Source organism: Melozone crissalis, unplaced genomic scaffold (genome assembly GCF_028551555.1).
Source record: "Melozone crissalis strain CALT ecotype California unplaced genomic scaffold, PUWL_Pcris_2 ptg000061l_1, whole genome shotgun sequence".
Lineage (NCBI taxonomy): Eukaryota > Metazoa > Chordata > Aves > Passeriformes > Passerellidae > Melozone > Melozone crissalis.
In genome coordinates, this window is record NW_026535839.1 from 14,941,035 (window position 1) to 14,955,508 (window position 14,474).

A 14,474-nucleotide genomic window follows, 5' to 3' on the forward strand; every position below is an offset into this window, starting at 1 on the left:
GCCTGGGCTGCAGCTCAGCTCTGCCCTGCTCCAGGCTCTGGGGGGCACTGGCTGGTGACGAGGACCAGCCCCCCATGCAGCCAGCACTGGGCACATCAGAGCCCTGAGCAGCCCTTGGGAAGCTGGGCACTGGGTGAACAGTTTATTCCTCCCCTGGCAGTTCAGGGGAGAGAAGGGAGAGGGTGAGGCCTAGGAGGAGGCAGCCAGTGTGGCCTGGCAGGCACTGGGGGCTCCTGGGGGCTGCCTGACCATGTCCAGCAGTGCCTGTGCCCGCTCCTGCAGCTCTGGGGTGCCCTGGTGCTGCTCCAGGGCCTGGTGCCCACCTTGCCTGGTGAACTCAGCAGCAGCCTGTGTGAGAGGAGAGGGTGAGAGCTGGATGGGTGCTGCAGCTGATCACCTCTGCCCAAGCCACCACATCCCAGGGAACAGGGCTGAAGGAATTCCCCAGAGCTGCATTCCCAATCCAGGTAAACCCCACCATGCTGGTGCTTGGCTGGGAAGGACTTTAAAGCCCCTCTCATTCCCACCCTTCCACCAGGTGCTCCAGGCCTCATCCTGCCTGGCCTTGGACATCAGGGATGGGCATCCAGCATCTCTGGGCACCCTGAGCCAGGGCCTGCCCAGCTCACAGAATTCACTCCTGTGAGCTGCAGCAAGCAGAGCAACCTCAGCAGGAGCAAAAGAAAACTTGGGGTAGAAACACCCTGCCCCAACACCAGTCCTTGCCAGTAAGAAAGGAACTCTTTTGCAGAGTTGTGCACTCTGTTGTGCAGACACAACAAGGGCTTCCACCCACCCTGTGCACCACAGGGTCCCTTTGGGCAGGGGCCTGGCTGCTGGGGGGTGGAGGGTGGTGTGGCAGTCACTGTGACTCAGATTATGACAATAATCCCCATCCACAACAACCCCCACAGTAATGATTCCCCATCCCCTCTACAATCCTGCCCCCTGAGCTCTCACCTCAGGGCAGTGCAGGAAGAGGAGGTGCAGCAGCTCCAGGCACTGCCCCACGGCCTCAGGGTCAGGCAGTGTGAGCAGGGGCAGGAGCTGGGCCAGCAGGGGCTGCTGGAGCAGCTGCTGGCACTGGAACCGTCCCTTCTCTGCCACGTTGCACAGCACAGTCAGGACCTGTGGGAGGGACAGGAGGGAGCAGTGAATGCTCCATGGGCACATTCCTGACAGGCTTGGGAGGGCTCCCAACCACTGCCCATGCCATGGAGCTGTGCAATGGTTTGGGTTAGAAGGGACCTTAAAGCTCACCCAGCCCAACCCTGCCGTGGCCAGGAACACCTTCCACTATCCCAGGCTGCTCCAAGCCCCTCTCTGGGCAGCCTGTGCCAGGGCCTCACCATCTAACAGGAAAGAGTTCTTCCCAATGTCCCATCTAACCCTGCCCTCTCAGGGTGAAACCATTCCCTGTTGTTTTGTCACTGGTGCCCTTGCCCAAAGTCCCTCTCCACCTTTTTTCTTGTCCTGCCAGGTGCTTGCCCACAGCCAAGTGCCCACCAAACCTCTGGATTTGGGAAGCCTTCTCCACGTTCATCCCTGTGCCAGGCAGACCCAGCCTTGCCACCCACTCCTGGCAGAGCCCCCAATCTCCTAAAGCTTGGGGCCTTCCAAAGCAAAGGCAGGAGCCTTCCCAGGCCTGCTCTGAGGTGGCCCCAAGCTAACACCTCCCTTGGGACCACCCTTATGCTGGGACAGGGCACACACAGCTGGGGTGGCTCCAGGGGAGGTGGCTGGTGACTGCCACCACAGGACACCTATTGCCAAGCTGCCACTGCTGCCCCATCCACCCCAACTCAGCACTGCCAGTGTGGGATTCATGTTCCTGACACTCCAGTGCCCCCACTGCCTGGGGCAGGGTTTACCAGCACTGTGCCCATCTGGGAGCACGTCAGGAGCTGCAGCAGGGCCGGCAGCAGGTCCAGGGACAGCAGAGCAGAGCAGCAGGAGGGATCATCCGCTGGGTGGGCACAGAAGGAACAGGTGAACCAAACCAGGGCAGTGCCAGCAGGGCCCAGCTGTGCCAGCACCTGCCACTGACCTGTGAGGTTGTTGAGCAGCCACAGGCACTCGTGGATGAGGAAGGGGTGCTGCTGCAGGAAGCACTGCAGGATGAGGAACAGGGCGACGAGCAGCTGTGTGTCCGGGCCCTGGCAGTCTGTCTGTGCCAGCAGGTTACTGAGGCACCGCAGCACGGGGCACACCAGCTGTGACACAGGGACAGGGCTGTGGCTGAGCAGTGTCCCCACAGGCACCCTGAGACCAGCCAGCCCCCTGCCCACCTCTCACCAGCTCCAGGCCCTCGGGAGCCTCCGGGGGGATTTGTGCAGCCAGGTCGAGCAGCAGCGAGGTGAGCGCGGGCACGGCCCCCAGGGCCAGCAGCAGCTCGTTGTCCTGGTGCCTGCACAGGGAGGGACAGGGCAGTGCCTTTGGAGCTTGGAGAGGGGAAACTGCCACGTCCCCCCACCAAACAGGGCCTGGGAATGCAGAGTGCTTTCCTGAACCACCACAGGGCTTGTTTCATGTTGGAGCAGTGACTTGTTTCACATTGGAATAGCAGGTTTTTTCCCTGAGCTTATGAGAAAACTTAAAAGCCCATGAAGAACAGATTCACTGGAATTATCTGTGTGGGTCTGGGAAGAACAGCCCTGACCCTCATTCCCTGGCTCCAGTGGCAGGCGGGGATTGCTGGCACAGCCCACATGGGGGGCCCTGGGCCAGCCCCACCAGTGTGAGGATTCAGGGACCTCACCTTGGGAAGGGTGGGGGACAACTCCAGGCAAGGGGAAGCAACGTGGGGGCATTTCAGAGGACTAGAAACAGCCTCCTCTGGTACATCCCCCTTTACCACTCTGTAAAAGAGCTCAGTGATGCTGCAAACAGCACATATTCTCACACAGGAGAGCTGGGACACACAGGCTGGCTGGGGAATTCTTTCCCAAGGGAAAAGGGGAGGCAATCCAGATCCCCTTGAAGGACCATGAGCCTTCATGCCTCTGGCTGCCCCCAGGGAACTCAAAATGAGGAGCAAACTGCATTTACCTACAAATGATGTAGTGGAGACACCAGGCAAACTCCACAGCTGCTCCCATGGCAGCCTTGAGGCTGGAGCAGACCAGCTGGAGCATGTGCTGGGGCAGAGCTGAGTCCAGGACCAGCCTGGGGACAGAGAGCACAGTTAATGCAGGCATGGGCTGGAGCACAGGCAGGACACCAGCAGGGAGACACAAACCCTGAGCAGGGAGCTGCTGTACCCATCCTGGGGGCACAGGGTGCAAACACACACCTGGAAGGGACCCTGAGCCAAGGGCTCCAGCTTTGGGCCCTCCCTGTCCATGGCAGGGCCTGGGGACACTCAGGACACTCTGACTGGGGTCACATTTTTGGCACTGGGGGCTGTCAAGTTGATCTTTTCCCTTGCAAGAGGAACAGAGCCAGAATTCCCTGCAAGCCTTCCCTGCTCCATGCTGGCCTTCACTGAAATACCAGATCTGTCTGCTCAGATGAGGCTGAGGGAAAGGAGCCAAGCCCTGCTCCCTGATCTGCATCAAAACCTGCACAGTTCTGACAAGATGGTGCCCTGAACTATGAATGTCACTGGGATGGAGAAGGCCTCGTGTCCCCAGCACACAAATACCACTGGAGGCCCCAGGGCCCATCCTGGTGCAGGGTTCAGAGGCTCAGACTCACGGGATGATCTCTGTGGGTGCTTCCTTGGCTTGGAGGAGCTGAGAGAGGACATAGCCCACACCTTCCAGCACTGCCTCGTGAGGGGACTGCAACAGAGAGAACAGAGCTGATCCCTCCTGGCAGAGCTGATGCCCTCTGGCAGAACCACGGCCCCAGGGTGCCAACCAAACCCAGCTGAGTGGCACAGCCCCGCTGTGCTTGGAGAAGAGGGGGCACACAGGGGACCAGGAGGGACACAGGAACCTGTGGCCACACCAGAGCTGAGCTGTTCCCCTCCCCACATTCACTGGGCTTAGCCCAAATGCAGCAGAAGTTCTGCTTTGAGCATTTGGACCTGCAAAGCACAGCCCTGCTGGACCCAGGCAAGGCAGAGGGGACAGGGCTCCCTGTGCTACAGACTGTCCCAGGGGAGATACAGCTGGAGGAGAGTACAAGGTGCTGAGCTGAGCCCTGAGAATGAGCACAGGGAGCCCACAAGCGACCCTCAGGTTCATGGGAACAGCTCCCTGGAGTTTCCCCACAGCTGGAAGGAGGGCTGGTGACTCAGGGCTGTCAGCCAGAAAAGCCTCTCCAGGGCACAGCAGAAATGCGGCTGAGCTGTTTCACCCACCTGGATGCAGGATGCCAGCACTGGAATAATGCCCTGAGGCAGCAGCTGCTTCCTCACAGCCTCACTTTCTACCACGAGGTTCCCCAGTGTGTACAAACACAGCTCCTGCAAGGACACAGCAGAGCAGGAGGTGACCCCAGGGCAGCCAGCACAGCCCACACAGTTCATTCTTCTTCTTCTACCTGGCTGAAGCTGGGATCTGGTCACTCCCACTGTGGAGGTTTTTCAGGGTGACATTTCCCTGAGCCCCCTCTGGCTCTCCTGCAGCCTGCCTGTGTGCTGCACTCAAATGGGATCAGCAGTGGGGTCACTGCCCACCTCCCTCCTCAGCTCTGAGCCTGTTTCCCATGGAGCAGCTGGAAAACACCTGGCCATCCCAGAGCTACTGCAGCTGTTTGCTCCTTCCCAGATCAAGCTGCACAGTGTGGAACTACAGCCACTCTATCTACTCTTATCCTTTCTTTCTTTTCCTTATTTATTTTCTTAAGTGACATCTTTGTACTTTTACATTGTGTCATTTCTACAGGTAACAACCAAAATGACTCCTTTCTACAGCATATTGTTCTAAAATAAATCTACCATAGATATAGATATATATGTACATAAACATGGGTCACTCAGTGTGGTTCCACTCTACTCCAACCCCAGGGATCTGTGATGAACAAGAACTCACAAGAACTCAGTTACCCCAGCTCAGGGCAGGCTGTAACACCTGGGCACTGGGAACAGTCCTGCTCTGAGGGTGAGGCTGTGATGGCAAAAGATTTTTGCTTCCAGAGGGCCACTCCTGAGCAGCTCCCACGTGAGCCACGTGTGACCAGCAGAGACCAACACCCAGCACCCCAAAGGATTCCCAGGTGGGAATGGATCTCACCGTGAGCTCCAGGCTGTGTCCCGACAGGTAGGTGAGCAGGTAGGAGGTGACAGGCAGGCAGGCCTCGGCCACAGCAGGGACACTGGAGTGGGACAGCTCGTGCAGACAGCGGGCAGCCTCCAGCTGCAGCTCAGCCAGGCTGCTGGTGAAGAGCCCGGTGAGCGTCCGGATGCTGCCATCCAACCTGGGGAACCAAAGGCTGCTGTCACCTCCCAGCTCAGCCACCCATGCACAGGGACACTGGCCCCTGGGGACATGACCCTGGTAAGAGGCACAGCAGGCCTGGCTGACCTGACAAACTTCTGCTGAGTGTCCTCGTTCTGCAGAGCCCAGTGGAGGCGGCCGAGCCATCGCCTCCTGTCCTCCGAACCCCTCTGCACACCCCTGAGCAGCTCCAGAACCTGCCCAGGGAATTCAGAGCTGGCTGAGCTGCCAGCACTGCCAGCACTAAGATTTCACCCCGTTAATCCTTGAGGCAAAGGAGCCTTAACTGTGCCTGGCAGTGACCCAGAACCATTCCCAAACCCAGCCTTGCCCAGCCTCCTTCACATGCTGAGTCTGGGGAAGACCCCCAGGACCCCCATTGCCACGGAGACCGTCAGGTTCTTCACCTCATCCTCTGAGAGCGGGTCTGGCACATCTCCTCCATCCTGTGTCTCCTCGTGGGCGGCGCTGTCCTCCCGCAGGAGCCGCTTGCTGACCAGCTGCTCCTGCCGCCGGGCCCTGCGGAGAGCTGCAGGGCAGGGGACAGTCACAGCTGCCCGGCACGGCCACACCTGCCCGGGCAGGACGCTCCTCCAGTCCCCCAAGGGCATCACTCCTCCCTTAATTCAGGCAGGAGCTGCCCATTGCTCCCTGTGCAAGCCTGGAAGGGATGCACGGGAAGGGATGCTTGGAGCTGGGCTGAGGGTCAGGCACACAAAGTGTGAAGGCACGTCTGGGACCTGAGGCTGGATTTCACACAGGATCAGAAAATCATTAGAGTTGGAAAATACGTACAGGATCATGAACACCACCATGGCCACTAAGCCATACCTCAACTGCCCCATTTACTTGCTTTTGGAAAACACCTCCAGGAATGGTGACTCCAGCTGTTCCAATGCCTGACCACCTTCTGATGAAGAAATTTTCCTTAATATCCAACCTAAACCTCCCCTGAGGTCGTTCCTCTCCTCCTGTCCCTATTCCCTGGGAGCAGGACCGACCCCCCCGGCTGTCCCCATCTGTCAGGAGCTCTGCAGAGCCACAAGGTCCCCCCTGAGCCTCCTTTGCTCCAGGCTAAGACCTTGAAAAACCTAAACAGTGGGGGGATATGGAAAAAAGCATGGCCGAAACGGGGGATTCATGGCAGGAACGGGGAATTCATGGCAGGAACGGGGGATTCACGGCAGAAGCCCCAAGGGTTGAAGCCCGAAGCTGTCAAACGCTTCCCCGGGCTGGCAGCGGCGCCGCTCACCCCGCGCATCCCGCGGGGCGGGGATGGGGATGGCAAGGGCTGATCTGGGGGGTCCCTCCCACCCATGGGGACCCCGCACACCCCGGCTGTGCCCGCTGTGCCCGGCCGGACCTGCCTCTCGCTCCCGCCGCCGAACCCGCAGCTCCTCCGCGCTGTGCCCGCCGCGCCGGGCCCGCCGCCGGGCCCACATGGCGGAGCCGGGGGAGGAGAAAAAGGAGGAGGAGGAAAAGGAGGAGGAAAAGGCCGTCCTAGGGCCGTCCTGGGGCGGTCCCGGGGCGGGGAAAACACGATCCCGGCCCCTTTTCGTATCCGGAGCGTCCAGCCCGCTCGGGCATGGGCGGCTGTGCCCCGCAGGGATGGGATGCGGTGGGATGGGCTCTGGTTGTGCTGAGGGCAAGAAAAGCCCTCAAAGGTTCACCAGAAATGCGGAACAAGGCGGGTCCCTGCCCAGGGACCGAGGACAGAGCAGTTCCCCAGCGAGTGTTTGGGGAATTTGCGGCTGAGGGCAGAAATTGGAGCTGCCAGCCCGGGCAGAGCTGGGGGCTCGTCAGAAGGGGCCAGAAGGGGAGGTCAGAGGGCGGCTGGGGCTGCCATCGTCACTCGGCAGCAATTTCATGGAATTCCAGACCCTTTTGGATAGCAAGAGACCTTAAAGCTCATCCAGTTCTGGATGCCAGGTGTGACAGTCCTGTCCCCTTCTGCATTGCCTGCAGGGTGCCCAGCACCGCTGGAGCCCTGAGGTGTCACAGACATATTTTATGAAAAATCCTTTTGCTAGGATCTTTTCTCCTGAGAAGCTGAGATGCCTCAGAAACGAAATGTAAACAATAATTATCTGCTGCTGTGGGATGCAACAGGTGGATCTGTGATTGGTCTCATGTGGTTGTTTTTAATTAATGGCCAATCACAGTTCGGCTGTCTCGGACTCTCTGGTCAATCACATGATTTTATTATCATTCCTTTCCTTTCCTTGCTAGCCTTCTGATGAAATCCTTTCTTCTATTCTTTAGCGTAGTTTTAATATATAATTTTCTTCTAATATAATATCTATCATAAAATAATAAATCAGCCTTCTGAAACACGGAGTCAGATTCTCATCTCTTCCCTCATCCTGGGACCCCTGCGACCACCACCACACTGAGGCATGGCAACACCAGAGCCTCTGGAGGGGCCGGTCCCGAAGATGCATTTGGGGAACCTTGGCCACGCTCTGTTCCCTCCCCTTCCTAGGAAAGGCAGCGGCGCTGGCGCTCCGGCCGCAGGGAAGCCAAGCAGAAGTGGCCGGGGTGGCTCTGTCCTCTCAGGAAGCCACTGCGGGAGCGAGGGCGGTGCCCGAGGGGTCTGCTAGCCCACACAGCTGGAGCACAGCTGGAGCACAGCTGCACACAGCTGGACACAACTGAGCATAGCTGGAGCACAGTTGAACACAGCTAGACACAGCTGGGCACACCTTGAGCACACCTGGGCACAGCTGGAGCTCAGCTGGAGCAGCGAGGGCTCCCCCGGCGGGCTCGGACAGCAGCAGCGGTGCCGGACGGAGTTGAGCTGTTCTGAGCTGAGCTGAGCCGAGCCGAGCTGTGCTGAGCTGAGCTGAGCCGAGCCGAGCTGTGCTGAGCTGAGCTGAGCCGAGCCGAGCGCTCGGAGCCTTTGGCGGCTCCCGCGGCGTTTGGCAGCGGCTGGAGGAAGGAGCGGAGCAAGGAGGCGTTGGGGTGTGAGCTGGCCGTGAGTCACCGCACAGACACACGGACACACGGACACACGGACACACAAACGCAGCCCGAGGGGCCCTGCTGCAGGTGCGGGGCAGGGCGGTGCGGCCCGGCATGGCACTGACAGGTAGGGACAGCTCCGGCCTGGGGGGGCTCTGGGATGTGGCCGAGGAAAGCTGTGCCTGCTCAGGGCTGGTGTCAGCCACAGAACTGCTCGGGGCAGGAGGCTGGGCTGGGGACCCCCAAAAACCCCTTTGAGCTGAGTCAGCACACGGTCAGGAGTCTTTAATCTGTGCTTGCTGCTTCTTTTGCAAATCTGGGGATCAGAGATCAGACTGTCGGCTGACCAGCGTCTGGTGCTGGCAGGGATGTGTTCACACCTTCAGGGCTCATTTTCTAGCACCCCTCTGGGGGCTAGGGATGAATCAAATCGCTGGGTGGGGAAGGAGAAAACGCGAAGCCGCCTGTTGCAATTTCCTGCCCCAGATTGCAGAGGAACAAACAGAGTTGGGGCTCTCCTTGGTCACGCTGATACATCTGGCTTCACTGTCTGCAACTCCGCGTTTCTAGTTCCTGCAGGCATTTCCTGCTCGGTCAGGAGCGGGAGCCTGCAGCAAGGCAGGGCAGGCAGAGCCTCGGGAGGCTCCCGGGGCGGGCAGGGAGGCACGGGTGGCACAGGGGCACGGGTGGCACAGGAGGCACAGGGTGGCACAGGGTGGCACAGGGTGGCATGGGTGGCACAGGTGCATTCCTGGTGTTTGGCTGCTGTCCCAAGCGCTGTCCCAGCTGTGGCTCAGCGGCCAGGCAGGTGCAGGAGGGACGAGGGCAGTGCCCTGTCCCCTTGTCCCCAAGGGATGGCTCTGCAGGGCTCAGCCTGCCCCAGCCACCCCTTCAGTCTGGGTCTGTAAGAGCTGAAATGAGAGATGTGGGACTCCAGGGGCTCTCCAAAATGCAGTTTATTCTATTCAAGGCGTTACAGCAGTCCAGGGTGGTGGGTGACAGAGCTGTGCCTACAGCTGTCAGCTCCAGCTGCAGGCAGGCCTGGAGACCCTTTGGTTTTGGTTACAATGCATTATAGACTTCTGTTTGCTGAGCATCTTCATACAGTAGAACCAATCTATACCTTAACTATTATCTATAGCCTATCATAACTACTATAATTACCATATTCATGTTACTGTTCACCAATCACTAAAAGTCAGTACATTACAGTTTAAGCTAGAAGCTGTTTTTCAGTTTTCTTGCAGTGGAAAATTCTGAGACCTTTTTTCTACTTGCAGCTTTGCTGACTTGTTTGCCTGTGCTATCTTCCTGCTTGGTAAAAACATCTTCCTGTCTGAGGTGTGTTTATCCTTCACTCTAAGCCACAAAAACCCCTTCTAACTAACACACCCTTTGCCTCCTTGGTTGTCCAGTAAGACTGGCTCAGCAATTCTTTTCTTTTATATCAAAACTTGCTTCTATCTCTATTTGTTCATCAGACTCTACATTTAAAAATCTTTTTGCTAAGCAGAAAGTCTGTGAGACTTTCTTGCCAAACTTCCATCCTTCCCAGCATGGGTCACAGTGCTCCCCTCAGCTGCCATTCACCGTTTCTCCTCCAGTTTTCAGGTTGCTCTCCATGAATGTGGCTGTGCTGCTGCTCCTGCTGCTGCTTCTGGGGCTGCAGGAGGCTGCAGAGCGCAGGAGGAACAGGAACAGATGTTTCTTCAACCGCACCCAGGAGTTCTGTATGTGCTACAACCTGTCTGAGGAGACAGCTGGGAGCATCATCCAATGCCTGGCAGCTACTGTGGTGGAGTTTTGGGGTGGAGATCTGGAGAAATACACAGACTTCCCCATCAGGGACCTGGACGACTCCACCATTGAGACTCTGGGCTCCCTTATCGTCCAGAAAATCATCATTGGAAATGTGCTGGTGCCTGAGGTGCTCCTGGCCCGTGTGCTGAGGTTCTTCTCCTACACCCACGTGCAGGAGCTGGCCTTTGACAGCTGCATTTTCCAGGGCACGGGGGACTGGAGTGACATGGACGGGCAGAGCTTGCCCATCCTGTCCCTGAGCTTCCACAACGTGAGCTGTGCCCCTCTGACGGGCCATGAGCCGGCCTTCTCCAGCCTGGGCAGGTGGCTGGGGTCGCTGCAGGAGCTGGCTGTCACCGACTCCCGTGTCACCAGCCTGCCCTGTGCCATCGGGAGGCTGCTCAGGGCCCTGCACTCCCTGAGCCTGGCACACAACAGCCTCGGGGATGGCAGCCTGGCCCCTGCCTTCTGCCAGGGAGCTTTCCCTCAGCTCCAGCATCTGAGCCTGCAGCACAACAACCTGAGCTCCTACCATGGTGTGTGTGAGGGCGTGGGGCTGCTGCCACAGCTCCAGCACCTGGATCTCAGCCACAACGAGCTCAGGGCAGAGCCATCCTCCTCCTGCCAGTGGCCACCATCCCTCCAGCACTTCAACCTGTCCAACACTGGCTTGGATGAAGTGCCAGCCCCGCTGCCTCCCCACCTCCAGGTGCTGGACATGAGCCACAACCACCTCCATGCTGTCGACATCTCCCTCAGCTCCATGAGGAAACTCTTCCTGAACCAAAACCTGTTGCAGGCCGTGCCCTCCATCAGGAATTGCCCCGTGCTGGACACCCTCCACCTGGACAACAACTCCATTTCAGAGCTGCCCAGGGCTGAGGTGAAGCTCCTGAGGCACCTGCAGGACGTGGCTGTGGCTGGGAACCCCTTCAGCTGCTCCTGCTCCGGGGCTGGGGGGCTGCAGGCCTTGGCAGCCATGGGGCACCTGGGGCTGGGCTGGCCTGGGGACTACAGGTGCCACTCCCCAGAGCAGTACCGGGGCTGGCAGGTGGCACAGGTGCCCGTGTCCGTGATGCACTGTGACCCTGCTGCCGTGGTGGCCCCGATCTGTGTGGCCCTGGCCCTGCTGGCCGGGGCTGGGGCCGTGTACGTGGCCAGGACAAGGCCCTGCCACAGAGCCTGAGGGCCACCGGGACCCTGCCTGGCAGTGCTGTGCCCACAGGGCTCCTGGGCACCCCTCAGCTCCTGTTCTGCCCTTGCTGTGCCCACAGGGGCTCCCTGGTGGAGCAGGGCTGTCCACAGGGTTTTCCTGCTGTGCCTCTGTCATAGCAGAGAGCCCCTGAAGGGAATAATGAGCATTGACTCCATGATTGCAGAAGGCTGATCAATCACTTTATTCTACTGCATTAAACTATACAAACAAGAAAAACCCCATTGCCCTTGCAGACAGTCTGATACAGCTTTGGCCTAATTGGTCAATTAATCCAAACACCATCAGTGGCCAATTAAGGGTTGGTAAACAATTTTTGTTTACCAATTTGTTTATTTACCAAACAATTAAGGACTGCTAAACAATCTTTATAACACATTCCACATGTGCACAACAACAGGTGCAGCAAGTGGAGACAAGGATTGTTTCTCATTCTTTTCTCTGAGCTTTCTCACAGCTTCCCAGGGAAATCCTGAGAGAGCTGTGTGTGTCTCTGTTCAGAGAGCTGTGTCTGTCTCTGTTCACAGGATGTGTGATCAGCACATGCCTGTGCCCAGCAGGTCCTGGGGCACCCCTCACCTCAGCCCTGTGCCATCTCCCACTGGGGATGTCCCTGTGGCCAGGTCCAGCCCCCCAAGCCCTGCTGTCCCTGCCATGTCACCTGTCCTGGACAAGCTCAGCTCCATCAGGTCCCACTGGCAGCACTCAGGTGTCCCCAGCCTTGCTGGGCTCTGCTGGTGCCCCCCCAGAGCCCCCCACTCCTTTCAGCCCCTCCAGTCCAGGCATCCTTGGAGCCTCCTGTGCTGATCCTCCCTCTCCTCACCCTGGATGTCAGGTTTGGCAGGATGTTGCTTGAGAGAAAAACCAAAAACCCATGAAAAACAGAAAAATTACTAAATTGAACACCCTGCACACAAATGGTAATGAGCTGGAGCAGCTCCTTACACCTCAACCTGAGGCAATGGCAGATGGGTTCAAGTGGGACCTTGAGGAGGGGCAACCAGAAACTTTTTAAGTGATTAAAAAAGAAAATTAATTTGTTCTGGGTTATTCAGAGAATCTCTCACTGTAAGGAGGAAATGGATTATTGGGATGCAGGACTGGGGAATGTTCAAAGGGAAGGGGTGGGTGGGGAAGGGACAGGCTTGGGAAAATGGGGATGGGGGAGAATCACAGAGTCACAGGGCAGTCTCAGTTGAAAGGTACCTAAAGCTCATCTCATTCCACCCCTGCCATGGCAGGGACACCTTCCACTGTCCCAGGCTGCTCCAAGCCCTGCCCAGCCTGGCCTGGGACATTGTCAGGATCCAGGGGCAGCCACAGCTGCTCTGGGCACCCTGTGCACCCTCCCAGGGAGGAATTCCTCCCCAATATCCCATCCAGCCCTGCCTCTGGCAGTGTGAAGCCATTCCCTGTGTCCTTGTGAGAAGAAGGGGATGGTGGGTGGCAGGCACTGCTCACCTGGCCAGCCCTGCTCCTCTCTCCAGGGCATGTCCTGTCCCCCACATTAAACTCTGTGTTTAATGGTGCCTGGGTGTTCCCTGTGTCCCTCCCTGTCTCTGTTTGGGCACAGGTACACCTGACCTGAGGGCAAACACAGCCTGGGGGTGGGGGAAGCACCAAGGCTGGAGCTGGGGAGCGGCTGAACAGGGCAGGGGTCCAGGAGTGGGTTGGGAGGGACTCAGGGTGTGCCCTGCCCGGGTGGAGGGGCTGTGGGGCTGTGCCAGCAGCCCCGGGGAGGCTGGGCAGTGCCCTGGGCTGTGGGAGGCTGGGCAGTGCCCTGGGCAGCCCCAGGGAGGCTGGGCAGTGCCCTGGGCAGCCCCAGGGAGGATGGGCAGTGCCATGGGCAGTGCCCTGGGCTGTGGCAGTGCCCTGGGCTGTGGGAGGCTGGGCAGTGCCCTGGGCAGCCCCAGGGAGGATGGGCAGTGCCCTGGGCAGCCCCAGGGAGGATGGGCAGTGCCATGGGCAGTGCCCTGGGCTGTGGCAGTGCCCTGGGCTGTGGGAGGCTGGGCAGTGCCCTGGGCAGCCCCAGGGAGGATGGGCAGTGCCCTGGGCAGCCCCAGGGAGGATGGGCAGTGCCATGGGCAGTGCCCTGGGCTGTGGCAGTGCCCTGGGCTGTGGGAGGAGGGCTCAGGGAGCTGGGGAAGGCTCTGCTGGTGTTAACCAGGGTGCACAACAGGGTGTTCCTGCACCTGGGGAGTGCTGGCCTGGCTGGACATGGAACAGGGAGCAGCAGCTGCTGCTGATGGATGAGGAAGGAGAAATCAATCCCTTTCCTATGGCTTTGCTGCGCCTTGGGAGCACCCACACGGGGCCAGGCCCTGCCCCAGAGCAGGAGGGGGTGTGAGACCCTTCCCACCAGTGCTGGGGACGCTCACAGCATCCCCAAGGGCTCCTGGAGTCCCCAGCCTGGGCTCCCCTCTGGAGCAGGGCTTTCCCCCAGCATCATCCCAATGTGGCTGTGCCCAGCCAAGGGCAGGGGAGCCCCTCAGAGCCCCGTGCCCTGCTCTGTCCCGGGGCTCCACCCTGCCAAGGGCTTTCCTTGTGGCCTCCTGCAACTCCCCAGGGCCCAGCACGTCCCTGCTGTCCCTGCTGTCCCTGCTGTCCCTGCCATGTCCCTGCTGTCCCTGCCATGTGAGCTGCCTGCTGCTGATGGAGCCCCCAGTGCTGCTCCACTGGCATCAGGTTCACAGCTGGGCGCAGCTGAGGGATTTTGGGGGACAGGGACATTGATCTCACAGGGCAGAGGGACTTGTGTGCATCTGCTCCTCCTGCTCCTGCCCACAGCAGGGCAGGGGCTGCCCTGGGCCCTCTGTCCTGGTGCCCTGCTGTGACCGTGTTCACAGGGGTCTGAGGATGAGGGAAGAGACCAGGATCTGACTCCATGTTTCAGGCGGCTTGATTTATTATTTTATGATCTATATTATATTAAAACTATACTAAAAGAATAGAAGAAAGGATTTCATCAGAAGGTCAGCTAAGAATAGAAAAAGGAATGAATAACAAAGGTTTGTGGCTCGGACAGAGAGTCTGAGCCAGCTGGGCTGTGATTGGCCATTAATTAGAAACAACTGCGTGAGACCAATCACAGATGCACCTGTTGCATTCCACAGCAG

The 14,474-nt window shown here is 58.8% G+C and overlaps 2 protein-coding genes across 2 annotated transcripts; one reads left to right on the top strand and one right to left on the bottom strand.

The window, feature by feature from the left end:
- Positions 1-29: 29 nt before the first annotated feature.
- TMCO6 (transmembrane and coiled-coil domains 6) lies at positions 30-6,826 on the bottom strand. The gene is made up of 12 exons (XM_054288217.1): positions 6,748-6,826; positions 5,792-5,913; positions 5,472-5,581; positions 5,181-5,364; positions 4,307-4,411; positions 3,697-3,782; positions 3,049-3,165; positions 2,296-2,407; positions 2,048-2,213; positions 1,872-1,966; positions 961-1,128; positions 30-348 (listed from the first exon to the last, which is right to left on the bottom strand). Exons 1-12 carry the CDS (start codon positions 6,824-6,826, stop codon positions 190-192), a joined length of 1,503 nt encoding a protein of 500 aa, XP_054144192.1. The 3' UTR covers positions 30-189.
- CD14 (CD14 molecule) lies at positions 6,825-11,331 on the top strand. Its single transcript, XM_054288270.1, has 2 exons — positions 6,825-6,941; positions 10,015-11,331. The coding sequence occupies exons 1-2, from the start codon at positions 6,825-6,827 to the stop codon at positions 11,329-11,331; spliced, it is 1,434 nt and encodes a 477-aa protein (XP_054144245.1).
- The last annotated feature ends 3,143 nt before the right edge of the window (positions 11,332-14,474 follow it).